Genomic DNA, 14,986 nt, shown 5'->3' with positions numbered 1-14,986 from the left:
AACAATACCTCCCTTGCCCCATGCTTTTCTCTTGAAGGTGCCTTGACATTCACCTCAAGGAGTGGACTCTCCAGGCTCTTTCAGGGAATCTGGGCTGGCTCATGATTATAGCAGGCTTGAGATTTCTGAGCCCAGGTCACAGACGGTGATAGAGATTCTGCCTGGTTCTCTCGGGCCAGCCACTCTTTCCTGGAAGCCCAAAAAGACACATGGGAAGGCCCATGTAGGTGTTCTTGCTGACAGCCCCCGCTGAGGTCCCAGCTGACAGACAGCCAGTATCAACCATCAGACATGTGAGTGAACGAGGCTTCAGCTAATGGCAGTCTGTAGTAACCGCTCCGTCAGCCTTCCAGTATTTTTAGCTGAGGCCTCAGACACCACGGAACAGACAACAACTGTTGTGCCCTTTCTGAATTCCTGACCCATAAAATCTGTGACCATAAAAGAATAGGGCTGGTTGTTTTATGTCACTAAGTTTGGGGTTATTTGTTACACAGCAATATTTACCAGAAATAAAAAATCACCATAAAGAAAAATAAGAAACCTGAGCTAAAATTTAGAAACATACTGAATAAAAAAACATAATATCCAGAAACTACAGAATTAGTAACATTGAACACAGAGAAGTGAATAACCCAAACAACTTAAATAAGGAATTTAGAGAAGACAAAAAAAATGAACAGATGCTCACTTCTATTAGACTGACACAAAGTTTTAAAATTAATAGTATCAAGTGAGACTGTGTGCAAATTAAAGAGTTTTGAGGACAGTCTGGCATTTCCTATCAAAATTAAAATGTACAGATCCTTTGATTTATCAACTTCACCTCTAGAAATCTATCTACAGAAATATTAGCAAGTGGCCATAAAGATTTTCGTATGAGTGTTTACTATAGCAATATTACTAATAGAAAAAAATTAATAAATCTATTTGATGTGTTGTTAGAGTGCCATGGTTAAATAAATCATAGCCTATTGATATGATGACATCTACAAAAAGTTAAAAAAGAATGGGGTAGACTATTATTTCTTGATATGGATGATCACCAAGATATATTAAGTTAAAAATGCAAACCACAGAAAAGTTAGTAGTTTCCCTAGAAAACCAAACAACTACGCATGTCATATATAGAATAGTAGATGCCAAATTAATGCCAGCAGCTACCTTTGGGAAGGACAGTGGGAGTGGGGGCTTTTCACATTTTATTCAAGATGGTAAGTGCTATGGAGGGGGAAAAATAATCAGGAACTACTGTGAGGAGGTTTATATAAAATGTTTGTCATATTTATACACAACACATAAAAGTATAAAAACACGTATGTGATGGTAAGTCCTAATTTCAGAATAGCGTTCAATCCAGGGAGGGAAGGGGAGAGGATGCTACAAGGGTGCGCACACCATGAGGTGGGGATCACTGAAGGCCCACTTAGAGGTGGCCTACCACAGTGACCACTAAAATTATTAAAACTGTTTTCAAAAACAAAAAATGAACATGGAAAGTGAATAGCAAAAATTAGAACGCTTTAGATAAGTTATTATCCATATTTTGGCCACTTTTTCCATGTTGAAAATATTTGAGATACTTTCAAACATTCAAGAACTTTCTAAAAATAGCCAAGTGTAGACCACCCATAAAACTTTGATATGTTACTTCTAACTGCAATTAAAATATGAACCTGTTCAATGGAATGAGGGTATCTGGCTTGAAGCTATACAACTTACACAATTTATAGAATAAATTTCATTCATTTGATATTCATCACTTATTCATCAAGGATTACTCATCCCATAGTTCAACTATAAAACCTCCACATCATATTAGATCCTCAATCATTTGTTTTTTGTCAAAAATCATCACAAGTTAGAGCTAGGGAACACTTATGTTATTTGAAGAGCAATAAGCCGGTCAGAGAAGGATAAATACCATACGATCTCACTCATATGTAGAATTTAATGAATGAAACAAACCGACTAACAAGATGAATGAACCAGAGGTATGGGAACATAGAACACATCGACAGATCTCAGAGGGGAGGGCTGTGGGGGGGGGGGCTGGAAGAGAGTAGCCCGAGAACATACATGCATACACGCAGAGCCCATGGACACAGACAATGATGTGGTGAAGGTGTGGGGGTGCTGGGTGGAGGGCTGAAAGGGGGGAAGTGGGGGATATCTGTAATAGTGGCAACAATAAAACAAAAATTTTTAAAAAGAACCATGTAAAGAATTGTGAGGAATTTAAAAATGTGTGTGTGTGTGGCATAGTACATTTCTGTATTAAGGATAACATTGTCCAGAGCATGCCACAAGTAAGCTACTACTACTGACACACTTCAAGTGCATTGTACAAGCAGCATCTGAATGTTCGGATATACATATTCCACGTTCTGTATTTCCTGAATTGTTCTGGCTTTTGTATGTGCAAAACATTGTTATTTGGGGGTTTGATCTTTAAGCAGAGATGCTCTTTTGTTTGGAAGAGAGGGCTAATTTGAAAAATACTAGGCAAGCCAGACGATATATAAAGAATGTGCTGTGACTGATAAAAATATTTTTTTTAGTAAGCTTAGATGTATTTTTTTCAAACTAACACATCCTCTACCCTTCCTCAGTCCTGTTTGCTCAGCTGGATGTCCACAGGGTCCAATTCTCCCTCCAACTGCCCTTGCATGCTAATGTGACTGCAGCTCACAGGGTAACTGGTCGGCCCAGAGCAGCATCTGTACGCATTTGTTCATCCACAGTATCTGGCAGCTTCTCCCATGATTTTGCAGTATTAAAATATTATCATGTATTTTTAGTTTTTGTCTCTTTATAACAAAGCTAAATAGATATGAATCTTTAAGGATGCTATATTTTAAGTACTTCAAAAGCCAGAATATTCAAATGCAAATAATATATTTAACAATACCCTTGATAAATCAGTAAATATGATTAACTTCATTAAACCTTGAATTCTGATTTATTTTTAACATTGTTTAACAACATGGGCAGTACACAGACCATTTCCCCTGCATTCCAAAATAGGATTGCTTATTTTTTAGCGTAAGCACTGGCGTGGCTGTTTGGGGTGCGAGCTGAACCAGCCATGTTTTTCCTGGAACCCCGTTTTTTACTTGAAAGAATAGCTGACAAACTATGCTTTTTCACATGTACATTTGGGTACATTTTCTCAAAAATGAGTGAAGTGAATGTGTCACTTAAAGGAAAACCACTGACAGTATGTGGTTACCACTGATAATATTCAAGTCTTCCAGTGAAAAATTAGAATTTCGAAAAATGTAATGTCATTATGAGTTTAACAGATTTCCAGTACTTACTTGTCTGGCAGGAAGTGGTAATATTAATTTTTAAAATTTAATTTAATTTAATCTAATTTTATAGAATGAAATGTATCCACACTGGGAAGACCTGGATTACTCCACTATTTCCAAATGACCAATGAATAAGGCCACAAAGTCATGTATGGGTTAAGAGAAGTTACCTAAATAAAAAAAGAGACTAATAGATTTTAATGTAACAGAGTATGAAACACTTCTTGGAATTGTTTCTGGTCCAAAATTGCAACTAAACTTTGAAAACACATCACATGTTGGGTTCTTGTGTTATATTACAGAAGTGCAGTCACCTGAAAAGACTATTAAAACATTCCTTTTTGCCCTGGTTGGTGTTGCTCAGTTGGTTGGAGCATTGTCCCATGAACTGAAAGGTCGCAGGTTTGATTCCTGATCAGGGCACATGCCTATGTTGCAGGTTTGGTGCCTGATCACGGTGTGTACGAGAGGCAACCAAATCTATGTTTCTCACATTGATGTTTCCCCCCCTCCCTCTCTCCCTGCTTCTACAATCAGTAAGCATGCCCCTGGGTAAGGAGATATATATTTATATATATATATATATATATATATATATATATTTCCCTTTTTCCAACTGAAGATGATCCCCGACTTAAGATTTTGCATCTTTAAGATGGTGCAAAAATAATACACATTCAGTAGAAACTAGCCAGGCTAAACTAAGATATTTGGTAGTTTATCTGAATTAGATGCATTTTCATTTACAGTATTTTCAACATATGATGGGTTTATTGGGACATAACCCCATCATTAAGTCAAGGAGCTTCTGTACTGTATTTGCATGAGACTGGTTTTCTCTAGAGAGTTCAAACAGAAAAACAATGCAATGGATTGAATGCAAAAGCAGTGTAAGAATGCAACTTTCTTTTATGGAGGCAGATATTAAAGATTTGCAAACAATGTGAAATCATGGGTCTCTAAATAAAACTACATTGTTAACATGTGATGGATTTATTATTATGTTCAAATAAATTAATGAATAAGCATTTAAAATACATCCATTTTAATTTCTAATAAAGTCAATATTGATAAAGACAGCCTACATAAGCAAAAATTCTTTGGATCCTGAAATCACTTTTATGTGTAAAGGGACCAGAAATTGAGAATCATAATTTATCATCACTAACAACTCATAATTAGTGTAAATGCTGCTTAGAATCAGAGCAAAGGAAACTGGAAAAGGAACAAGTTTTAAAGGTTTATAATGGTTAAAATTTTGTCAGAAATGCAACCATATGCTTTGATTTACCAATGCAACAAAGTTTATACTTGTATATGCAACTCTGCCAGGTCATTTAATTTATGCATGAATCCAGAATATTTATCAAGATTACTCTTACAGCAATAAAAACTTTGAAAATAGAGTCAAGCCCTATCTTTCCCCCTCAGGGCAGATTTTGCTCTTTCACTGTTTCTAGACACAATGATTTCTCTTTTCAGATGACACTGCTGACGAATTAATACTAATTAATATGCACTTTGTGACAACTCCCTGTACACATTCCGATGCTGGAAATGTGTCAGTAAAAAGATGTGCAGAACCGCTTAGAACATAACTCCATGAGAGCAAAGGCTTTAAGTAATTCGATATTTCTACATCTAAAATGATACCTAGATGTACAGTTCAACTCTACACATTTTATTTTATGTAAGTTACTCCTCAAAAAGCAAATATTTCCATAATATAGTGTTTGACACAATAAATGTTAAATAAATTGTGTACTAACTCTAGCCATTTGGGTCATCTCTAAGACAAATACGCCTCATTCAGAATATTGAGTTTGTTGACTTTAAACCAAGCACATATACCTAATTCTTCTTGAATATGTAACAAATTTTAAGATTACAGAGTAACATCCTAGGGCTATAATTTTGAATGATCATCCAAATTGCATAAAACTAAAAAAAAAAACAAAAACAACAAAAAAAAAAACAAAAAAAAACTTGGCCCATTACACTGATAGTGCTAAAATCTAGAATTTGGTTTGATTTTAATAAATAAAGAAATGGGGGAAAAGACAGTCCTTTGTTTTCAAAAAATATTTATTTAAAAATAAGATTTCTAAAAATACATTACATAATACATTTCAAGAGAAGTAAAAATTCCATGATTTAAATTAAAAACAATCTGCAAAGAAAAATAGAAATATTACATGAATAAAACTAAATCACTAAAATAAATTAAAAAGCAACATTATCCTTAAGGTAGATACATAGCTTGTTTTTCATTTTAAGAACCAGTGTTGACTCTTCAGTTAAACAAGTATTATCTCAGATACACAGCTCACACTTGTACATTTTTCCCTCTCTCTTCTCGATCTAGTCTCTTATTTCTCAATTACTATAACCCATATTACCATTAGCACTAGAAATTTACTGAAGATTTTCTGTAAATGATCTTAGGGGAACAGACAAGGAAAAACAGTGCAGCAGAACAGCACTCAGGTGTAAACATATGCACTGAATGAAATAATCACCTAATTTAAAAGCAAGATATATGGCACTTGGAACATACCATATTAAAAGTTTTCTGTTTTAGGGATATATAATATTAGACAAAATTTGAGGTTGATACAAAATTTTAGGAGTCTGTACATATCACAGACTTTGCACATTCATTACACTTGTTAGTCAGATTTTTAAAGACTAATTGCAGGGACAATAAAGCTCATACGAGCTCAATAACCTGGGCTCAGTCCGCCCAAGGCCCGATCTTTCCCCCTCAGAATTGCAGCTCACTTGTCCAAGTATCTCTGTGGTGGAAATTCTTCCTATTATATCACTTACTTGCTTTACTCTACCTATGCTAAAGTAGAAATTTCTTTTCATTATTCATCTCTGTAGACAGAGTAGTAGAGAACTCTCTACTATCCAGTAACTTGAACAAATATTGCATTCAGCCACATTAATTTAAATAATACATAAACAAGCCAAATAACTCAGTACTGATACTGTGGCAGTAATATGGGGAATACATTGTTGACAATTAGACATAATGTTGCTTCTTCCCATTTTGTTTTCAAATTTTGCTTTTACCTCTAACAACACGTGTATCTTTATTTCTATGTATCATTTACATGATCCTAAGTCATGTTTACTGTAAGCTTCAGACTTGATTTCTTTTTTCTGTTTAGAATTCAATGCAAAACCATGTAACATATCTACATTCAATAAGGGAATTTCTGAGTGAAAATGATGCAAAACATTCTGAAATGGGACTACTTTTCCTATACATATACAGTGTTACCTTCTTGCCAGGATTTTTAACCATTTCGGCCACAGTTTTAAGGATACTCAATGAATGTTTTTAAAGTTTACGGGGAAAACAGGAAACCAGAATAGTAAACATAGCAATATTACATTTGGACAATTACAAGTACCTCTAAAGGGTTTTTTCTCTCATTTGTTTATAAAATGAATCACTAAACAGAAGTAGTTTTTAAAATACTCTTAACTTTTTATGTGAAGGGAGAAACAACATAGAGAGACCTTTTTTGGTTGAGTTCAATTTTCTATTACAGTTTTGTTTAAATCAAGTACATTTGCATTTCTTCTTGGGAAATGTTTATATATATGTATATGTATATTTTTAAAGTGTTCTTTGTTTGCAAACTAGACAAATGACAATATCATTCTTTAATGGCATTAAGGATTATACACACACAGAGATGCAGAATTCCTCACTTGTTATAAGAAAGGCCCTGATCTTTTCATTTTAGCATTTTGTTTCAGCATTCATGAAAAGGGCCCAAATAAGCTATTCAGTTCATTTACAGAAATAAAAGTATACCTTTTATTACTTCTCATGTATTCCTGCAGAAATAAAGCACAACCAAAATATCTTGTGGGAAGATTATCTTTTGCAACTTCAACCCATTAAACTACTTTTTAAAGTAGCCAATCTATATAAAAATACCAAATGATAAAACATACTAATCTGCCTAACTCAGAAAAGAAGTTCAAATGGGAGACATTTAAAACCAATTAAATTGAGGCAGCAGTGTGTAAAAACTAAGACCCAGTAATCAAAATTGTTCTCAGTAACATTAAATTTTACCTTATAAACACAAGGATGTGAGATGAAAACTCTCAGTCAACCAAAAAGAAAATCAACTCTTTGGTACAGGAAATAAAAACGTCACTCAATGCTAATGAGTAGCACCAGGATGTTTTAGTTGTTGAGGCTGGAGGACACTAACTTCAGGCACCGGCAGGTTAAACTATCACCGGATGAACACTGGCAAGAACACAGAGCTTGTGATATGCAGCCAACCTCTCCCTGTAGTTAACAATCAATGCAGTTAAACCCTGTATTTAGTCAAAAAGGCAAGCAAAGCCACAACAAGAAACATACCTGTTTTGTTGCCATTTGATCCACACTACTGTTTATACATAAAACTATCGGCACTGAGAAGAACAGAGTGTTGAACAACCCTGGCAAGCACTACATTACATGTCACAGGTATTCACAACAATACTAACTGGTATGGAGACGACCGCCGAGGTATCAAAAACTCCAAAATAGCACAATTTTAAAGTGAAAATCACCCCTTAACATAAAAACTCATCACAAGACTTGTGATAAGGGTCCCAGTTTTTTCAAACTTTGGGCAACCTCTGCATTTCTCCTCAGCACTAACTAGCTGTACCTTTCTTAACAATTCCTGTTACCATACACTATGCAATTATAATATTTAACATTTAAAATAATTTCTCAAAGGCATCTGACCAGCTGAAGAGAATCAGCAATATAAATTCCTTAGATAACTCAAACTAAAATGCTCACGTGCATTAAGGACTCTGAGAGTAGAATGTTATCTGCAAGAGATAAGGCTAATGATCATAGCCGGGGGATTTCCTGGCCTCACAGACATTTTATAGTCTACCCTGTTGCTGAGATGCTGATTCCCCATGCTCTCTGTCCAGCCTTCTCACCATCTGAGTAAGTTCCCTTAATTTCTTTCCACAGTTTTGGCTACTCACTACTCACTTGTACTCTATGTCCTCTATGATGGACTAGGGGAAAAGGACATGATAGTAAAAAAATATAATGATGGTGAAAAATATCAGTAATACCCAGAATTTAAGAATTTTAAATACCATTGTTATTTCTATTTCAAATTAGCACTAGCTAGCAGTCACCATTACGACATCTAAAGAACAGACAAAAACACAGTAAATTTTGTTGTTAAAAACTGCACGATAATAATAAAAGGGGATGTCTGAAGAAAGTCATTTTCCTGAAGTTAAACCAGCATCATCCTGAAGGCAGCAGAAGTGCTAAATAGTAATACATAGAATAACAACATTGGTTCAAAATATTTTAAGCAAACTGATTCTATTTTTTCTCACATTCTACTGTAGATTATTCTAGAATTCAATTGAGAATGACTGAATTCAGAAGATGACATTTGTTATTTAGATATAAATTCAGAGGGCGCTTCTTAGAATAGAAGGTGACAAGTGTGAACATTAAATAATAAACTAATTCATTTGTTAACTATAGGTTAACAATTCTAGAAAGTAGAACATACTAAATGTGCATGACTTACTAACTACCTTCACTAATACTTACATTTTTGAAAGCCACAGTGGTAGAACTGGGTAAAAAAACTTCTATTTGTATCTATTAGTAAATTATTTAATGTAAGTATAAATTCACCAAATAAATTCTATATAGATCTATATATATTGGAGGTCATGTATAAAACTTATGTAATGAAGCAGCAATAGTAGAGTAAACTTGAGCTAGGTGATCTGTTTCTCCATGAAGCATAAGGGAAGTAGAGAGACCAGAGAAAAGTGTGGGGGAGGCTAGCAGCTTTGTTAGTATTAATGCCACTGGAAACCAGAGCTGGACACACTGTGGTTTTATAGCAATTCACTTGAGAACACTCAAACTGCCCCACAACCTAACACATAAAACACTGTGGCCATACTCTAAATTAATTACTTCACACTTCCTGACTAAAGTGTTGTCCTAACTTAAGTCTTCATGATTAGCACTCGGAATTATTAACCCCTTTCGAGTAAAACGTATTTTCAACTAACTGCTTGTATGGAAGTGACTTAAAAAAGCATGATGAGGAATAGTTATAATTAGCTACCATCCTTAGAGAAAAATACCTCTAAATATTAGCAAAAATTTACTAATGTTCATTCTCACAGAAGTTTTAACTCCACTTTTATACTGAATTTTATGTAACTTATGTTCTCTACTCCTATTACTATTAAAAGTAAACTATGCTTTCTTCTGTTACAGAGATTAATACATTAAAAATTTAAATATAGCTATCTCTTATGTTAACCACAAATATTTTTAATACATCCCTTAAGCAAAATAGTACTTTTCTTATAATGTAACATCAGTTAACTTAATGTTCTTAAACTGTCAGTCTTGGTCACAAAGTACCAAAAGCGCATTAGCTGAATGCCTACTGTTTGGGGGACAGTGAAATCAGTCAATTTTCCCCTACAATCTTGAGCCCATTAAGATTTTTGTTTAAGGAAAAGAACAACAACAAATATACTTGTTCAAGAGGTGTAACGTACAATGTCTAGTTAAAACTCATTTCCAGAGGCCAAATTAATGACTTTGCTGATGTAAAACATCCTTTAAAATATATTTTGCTTATTAAAATGGAATAAAATATTTATGAGAAACTACTTTATCCAACATATAAATTACACCAGTTACCTCATGACTCATAATTATTTTCTAACACTCAACTCATTATTTGTTATTTTCATGGTTATACAGAATACATAATAAATTGGCTACTAAAGCTACAGCTATGACTCTAAGCAGGAAAGTTAAAAAAGAATGGGAAGTATAAAAAGAATCATTAATCTCTTACTATTTTAGTGCAATAGAATCAGCAAAAAAAAATCATTCCACAACTGAGATTAAAAAAACTAAATGCATTTTTTAGATATTCAATAAGACCCATTAGATACCTCCTTGCCAATGTAACTATAATTATTTCTGTGCTTTCTAAAAAATAGTAATTTTAAAGTATTGTCTTTTCTAATTCTAAGGACTCAATTTGCCAAACGAAGAACTCACAGACACAACAGTGTGGTGAATGCGGGGGAGGGGCGGGGGGAGGAAGAGGGTGGAGGTGGAAGAAGGTGTAGTGGGGACAAATGGTAATGAAAAAACACAACAAAAATAAATAAAAATAAAAGTTTAAAAGGTAAAGTAAAATTCATGAAATGGTTTACATTTGTTTACCCTGATCTGATCTAAATGTGTAAATGACAGTAAAAAATATAATATACATAAATAAAACAAAGTAGTCATCATTTGTATGAACTAGATATGACATCATAAACACAGACCATTAATTTTCATAAAATATAACAGTTTTGTACGTACACTCCCCCTAAGTCTGTACCTCTGACAGGTTCTGATTTTGGCTACACAATTTACTTGTGGGGCAGTAAGTCTCTAGACCCAGTATAATTACATCAATTAGCCAAAAGAGGGCGCAGAGAGAACACTAGAGTTCATGCGCTCCCTAGGAACAACTGCCCGTTGGTTTTTTCTCGTCTAACAAGGAATAACAAAACCCAGTTAAGCATGCTAATTTGGGGATATATACGTATATCCCTTAATACAGAGTCTTATATAAATATACTGATATATTGGTATGTACCATTTCTGCCATTCAAACAAAATAAATATATACCTTGCCTAGTGTATGAGTTTGTATTGCAGTACCAGAGGAATCAGGCACAGAGGGATCAGGCTAGTGAGGGTATAGAGAAAAGAGGGAAGACAATGTGCTCTAGAAATGGTGAATCCAAGAAAAACAAAAAACTCGTGGGGTGAGAAAGGGACACCTCTGGTTCTCATTACTGAGGCAGAAGTTGGCTCTGAGCACCTCCCAGGTACGTTTCAAGGTCGCTCCTGCTACTATATGAAGTATAACTGTGTCTATAAAGCTCTTTAAGGGATCTTCACTTCACTTTCCTGTTTCCTCAAGGTCCTCATTTGAAAGGAATGTATACAGCTAGGTAGGGCATTCAACAGATATATATCTGTATATTACCTATACATTACTTCCTTGTAACAGTTCTGTCACCAGGCCAAATTTGGTCAACAGGTTAACCTGCACAAAATCCAACCCATTTCCATGACATGAACATACTAATGTGGTTCATTAAGCTCTACAAATACATTTCTCATATTAAATTTACTATGCATCTTACCAGCACCAATACATATTTTCACCTGCCATGTCTACACTTTTAGGTAATAAAACATTATATAATCAGAGCATGTAAGACATGGCACTTGTATCTCTGAGAACAGCTTATTCCATTATTTTAGAAGATATTTACAATTTCTGAAAGAAGTAACCACAGTAGAGTTAACCCACTGACAACGGTAGCTGTTGCTTGATATCTCAGGTATGATTCCCTACTATCTAATTTAAGTAAAAGAAAACTACTGATATGCTACAAGTAAGTAGAGTCCTTCAATCTTCTCTTCGAGGGCAAGACTGAATACAAAAATTTTCAAAAAAGATACATGGACTTTGCAATATTCTAATGGAAAAAAATGTTAAAGCTGAATTTTTTTCAAAGCATGCTAAAGATCTTTTCGAACAAATGTTCTGTGCTTTCCAAGAGACCATCACTCTGAGCAGTTTAAATCTGTATAAGGCTAACGATAAATGTAGATTATTATTTTCTTACTTTAAGGTCATTTCCTAACATTAGCTACAAAAAGGTCTTTCAATCCAAATTATAGTTAGCTAACTAAAATTTAATTTCATTTTGGGTAATTTAGGTATACAAAAGTTATTTACTTATTTTTACTAGTAATTTCCTATGATAAAATTTCAGGAATTGGCCAATATTTATTATAAGTAAACCTTCAATGTGTAATTTTAGATCTACTAATAGGTACTATTAAATAAAAGTAAAAAGTATATGTATTTTTTCAAAAGAACAATATTCCTCTTTATACTGTACAGTACACATTATCTGGTTATACCAGCATTTTAAAGATTCGCATTCTGGCCTAACTGCACCAGAAAAGGTATTTGTGGAATTACTGCATATTTGCTTTCCTTTTGCTCAACAAAATCTGAAGGTAAAATACGAATACATTCCCACTTAGTCAAAATTTTCTACTCGAAGCAAATATATTAACAACAATCAAAATTACAGCAGTATAGGGAAAAGAAATGGGAATGTTAACATGAAAAAAATTAATTTTTCCTTTACAATAAGGTAGGTAGTTGGTACTTTACTTTAGTGGTGTTTTTGTTTGGGGGGAAGAGAAGAAAACATCAGAAACCTACTTCTAAGAAAACACTGCCCTTTTGTTGTTGTTCAATCCTATGCTGCACTTAATAAAATCCTGCAACATATATAAAAGAAAGTATTAACATTTTAAGCTGCATTTGAAAAAGAAAATTTACATATAAGGTGTAAAACCTTTTGTAAAACCTGAAGAATTAAATTCAGATTTGGTTAGTACTGTTTAAAAGTGAAAAATTTAAATAAACATCTGAAAATCCCCATAAATTAAAATCTATAATATTGTCAGTCCTAAAAGAAATTATGTACAATTATTTCAATCCAATCACTGCCTTTTGAGTTTAATAACAAAAGCATTTTAAGAAATCCCTGTGGAAAGCTAATTTGAAAGTAAACATGCTTTAAAACTTAAATATAGATCTTGTATTAGTCCCACAACAGGATCAAGATCACTATTAAAATAAAGCCTGGGGCACATTATGATGCCTAAGATTGGTGGGTGGATTTTAATTGACTTGAAGACTGTCATCGTTCTATTATCAGAAAACCTGTAACGCACTTCCAGCATGGAGGACCCATCTGTGCCCACCATCCATCTGTTTAGACGTGATTGGCAAAGTGGTAGGGAACTCGCAGTGGTTGTCTCTGCCTGAAAGGAATAAACCACAGGATCTTCCAACGAGTGCCAAAAACTTCTGAGAAGGTCTGCTGCCATGGCTTTCGGGGCCTCGATCTACAGAAGACAGCATTATTAGTGAAAGACAGCACTCCCATGGTGCACTTCAGTCAACTAAAACAATACAGGTTGGCTGGGGATCCATTACTGGACTCTGATGAATTGTGTCCCAGCATCACAAACACAGCTTTTCTTTCATTATGGCATGCAGCTGAGTTTTAACTCTGGATAGCAGATATTGTATCTGTGTCGTCAATCAACCTAGAGCAACTTTTGAAGCACAGGAAAATCTCAGGATTAACAGAATGTGTGTCAACAACACAGTAGCAAATCTCTTTTGATGTACTTTCAGGACAAATAATTTAATTTACTTTAGTTAGACCAAAAACAAGAATGATCAGTCCTTATTTTCTATGAAAACTAGCATGGCCAGAAGACCCCACTGTAAGATGGGGTCATGACTGTCCAGCTCAGGCCTTAGACAAGGCACCAAGAAAAAGCCATCATTATATTATCTTCCTACTACATGTACACATTACTTTTCAAATGTGGCCAGTTATTTTCATTTTTATTAAGAACACTACAGACCTTACTTTTATACTTACATTTCTTCACAACAGTTTGACATCTTTTCAATAGATGTTGTATCCTATTAAAAATTAAAAATATATACTCAGATAAAGTTCTAGAAGCTTTGTTCTATAGTAATTTTACAATGTTTTAAAGTCATATCCAGAGAATATATTGAAGATTTAAACAGTTAATACATGAGTACTAAGATTTCTAAATTATCTATAGACATTGCCAAAATTCCAATGGAAGAAACAAAATCAACATCACCTTGTACCCCTCAACATTATTCAATGATAAAACCTAACTAAAATTGTAGGAGTCTCACTTCATTCATGTTACTTTTCATTATACTTGCCCCCTTGACAACTCTTTTAAAATACATAGTATCTCCCATATTCTGCCATGTGTAATGCACACGTGGGTATAATGCACATCCACTTTTTATAATGCACGCCCAAACTTTCAGGAAAAAGAAAACTTTTGTTTTAAGTTCTTAATTCAATCTTTTATTTACTTATATTCAGAAACAAAACAGATTATCATATTCCAGAGCATTATTTTACATGTGAATATCATTATTATTTTCTAGAGTTATGCTTTTATTGCATAAGCATAAATGAAAGAATTAAACACACTTACATAGATAGGGAATTAGTACTACCCATGTATAATACACATCCTTATTTTTCCCTCCAAATTTGGGCAAAAAAGTATATATTATACATGGCAAAATATGGTATTTTTAATTCAACTGTCAGTGAATATGAATTAAAAAATACCAAAAATGACAAATGAAAGATACTACTGAACAAAAAACTTCCAAGAGCCAAAGAGAGCTTCTGGTTCTGGATTTCTGTAAACACAATTCAACACAGCAACCCATGCATTTGCCTACTATAACACCTAGTACTCTGAAAAGTCAAGTGAACTCATTAGTGTTCTTTGGCAAAAAATAAACACATGCACAAAAAACTCTTTCCTTCATTCCAACAGAAAAATCAGTCTCTTCACAGTAATACAATTTCTAATGTCTTTTTCTATAAGGCTCAAACAAATGCATAAGAAAAACAATTCAACCAAAAAAGGTTGACTTGCTGGTTTATGTTAA

General features: G+C 33.9%; 1 protein-coding gene across 7 annotated transcripts in view; it reads right to left on the bottom strand.

Annotated features, from left to right (window-relative positions):
- Positions 1-5,381: 5,381 nt before the first annotated feature.
- Positions 5,382-14,986, bottom strand: part of ZDHHC21 (zinc finger DHHC-type palmitoyltransferase 21) — a 69,279-nt gene continuing 59,674 nt past the window's right edge. For all 7 annotated transcript variants that reach the window (XM_028517964.2, XM_036021588.1, XM_036021586.1 and 4 more), the window contains 2 exons: positions 13,911-13,954; positions 5,382-13,362 (listed from right to left, as the gene is read on the bottom strand). In XM_028517964.2, the coding sequence (XP_028373765.1) occupies positions 13,230-13,362; positions 13,911-13,954 (177 nt within the window). In that variant the 3' untranslated portion in view covers positions 5,382-13,229. The remainder of the gene's footprint in view (positions 13,363-13,910; positions 13,955-14,986) is intronic.

The sequence above is a fragment of the Phyllostomus discolor genome, chromosome 3 (genome assembly GCF_004126475.2).
Source record: "Phyllostomus discolor isolate MPI-MPIP mPhyDis1 chromosome 3, mPhyDis1.pri.v3, whole genome shotgun sequence".
Lineage (NCBI taxonomy): Eukaryota > Metazoa > Chordata > Mammalia > Chiroptera > Phyllostomidae > Phyllostomus > Phyllostomus discolor.
Note: the sequence above shows the minus strand (reverse complement) of the source record. Positions and strands in the feature narration are given on the sequence as shown.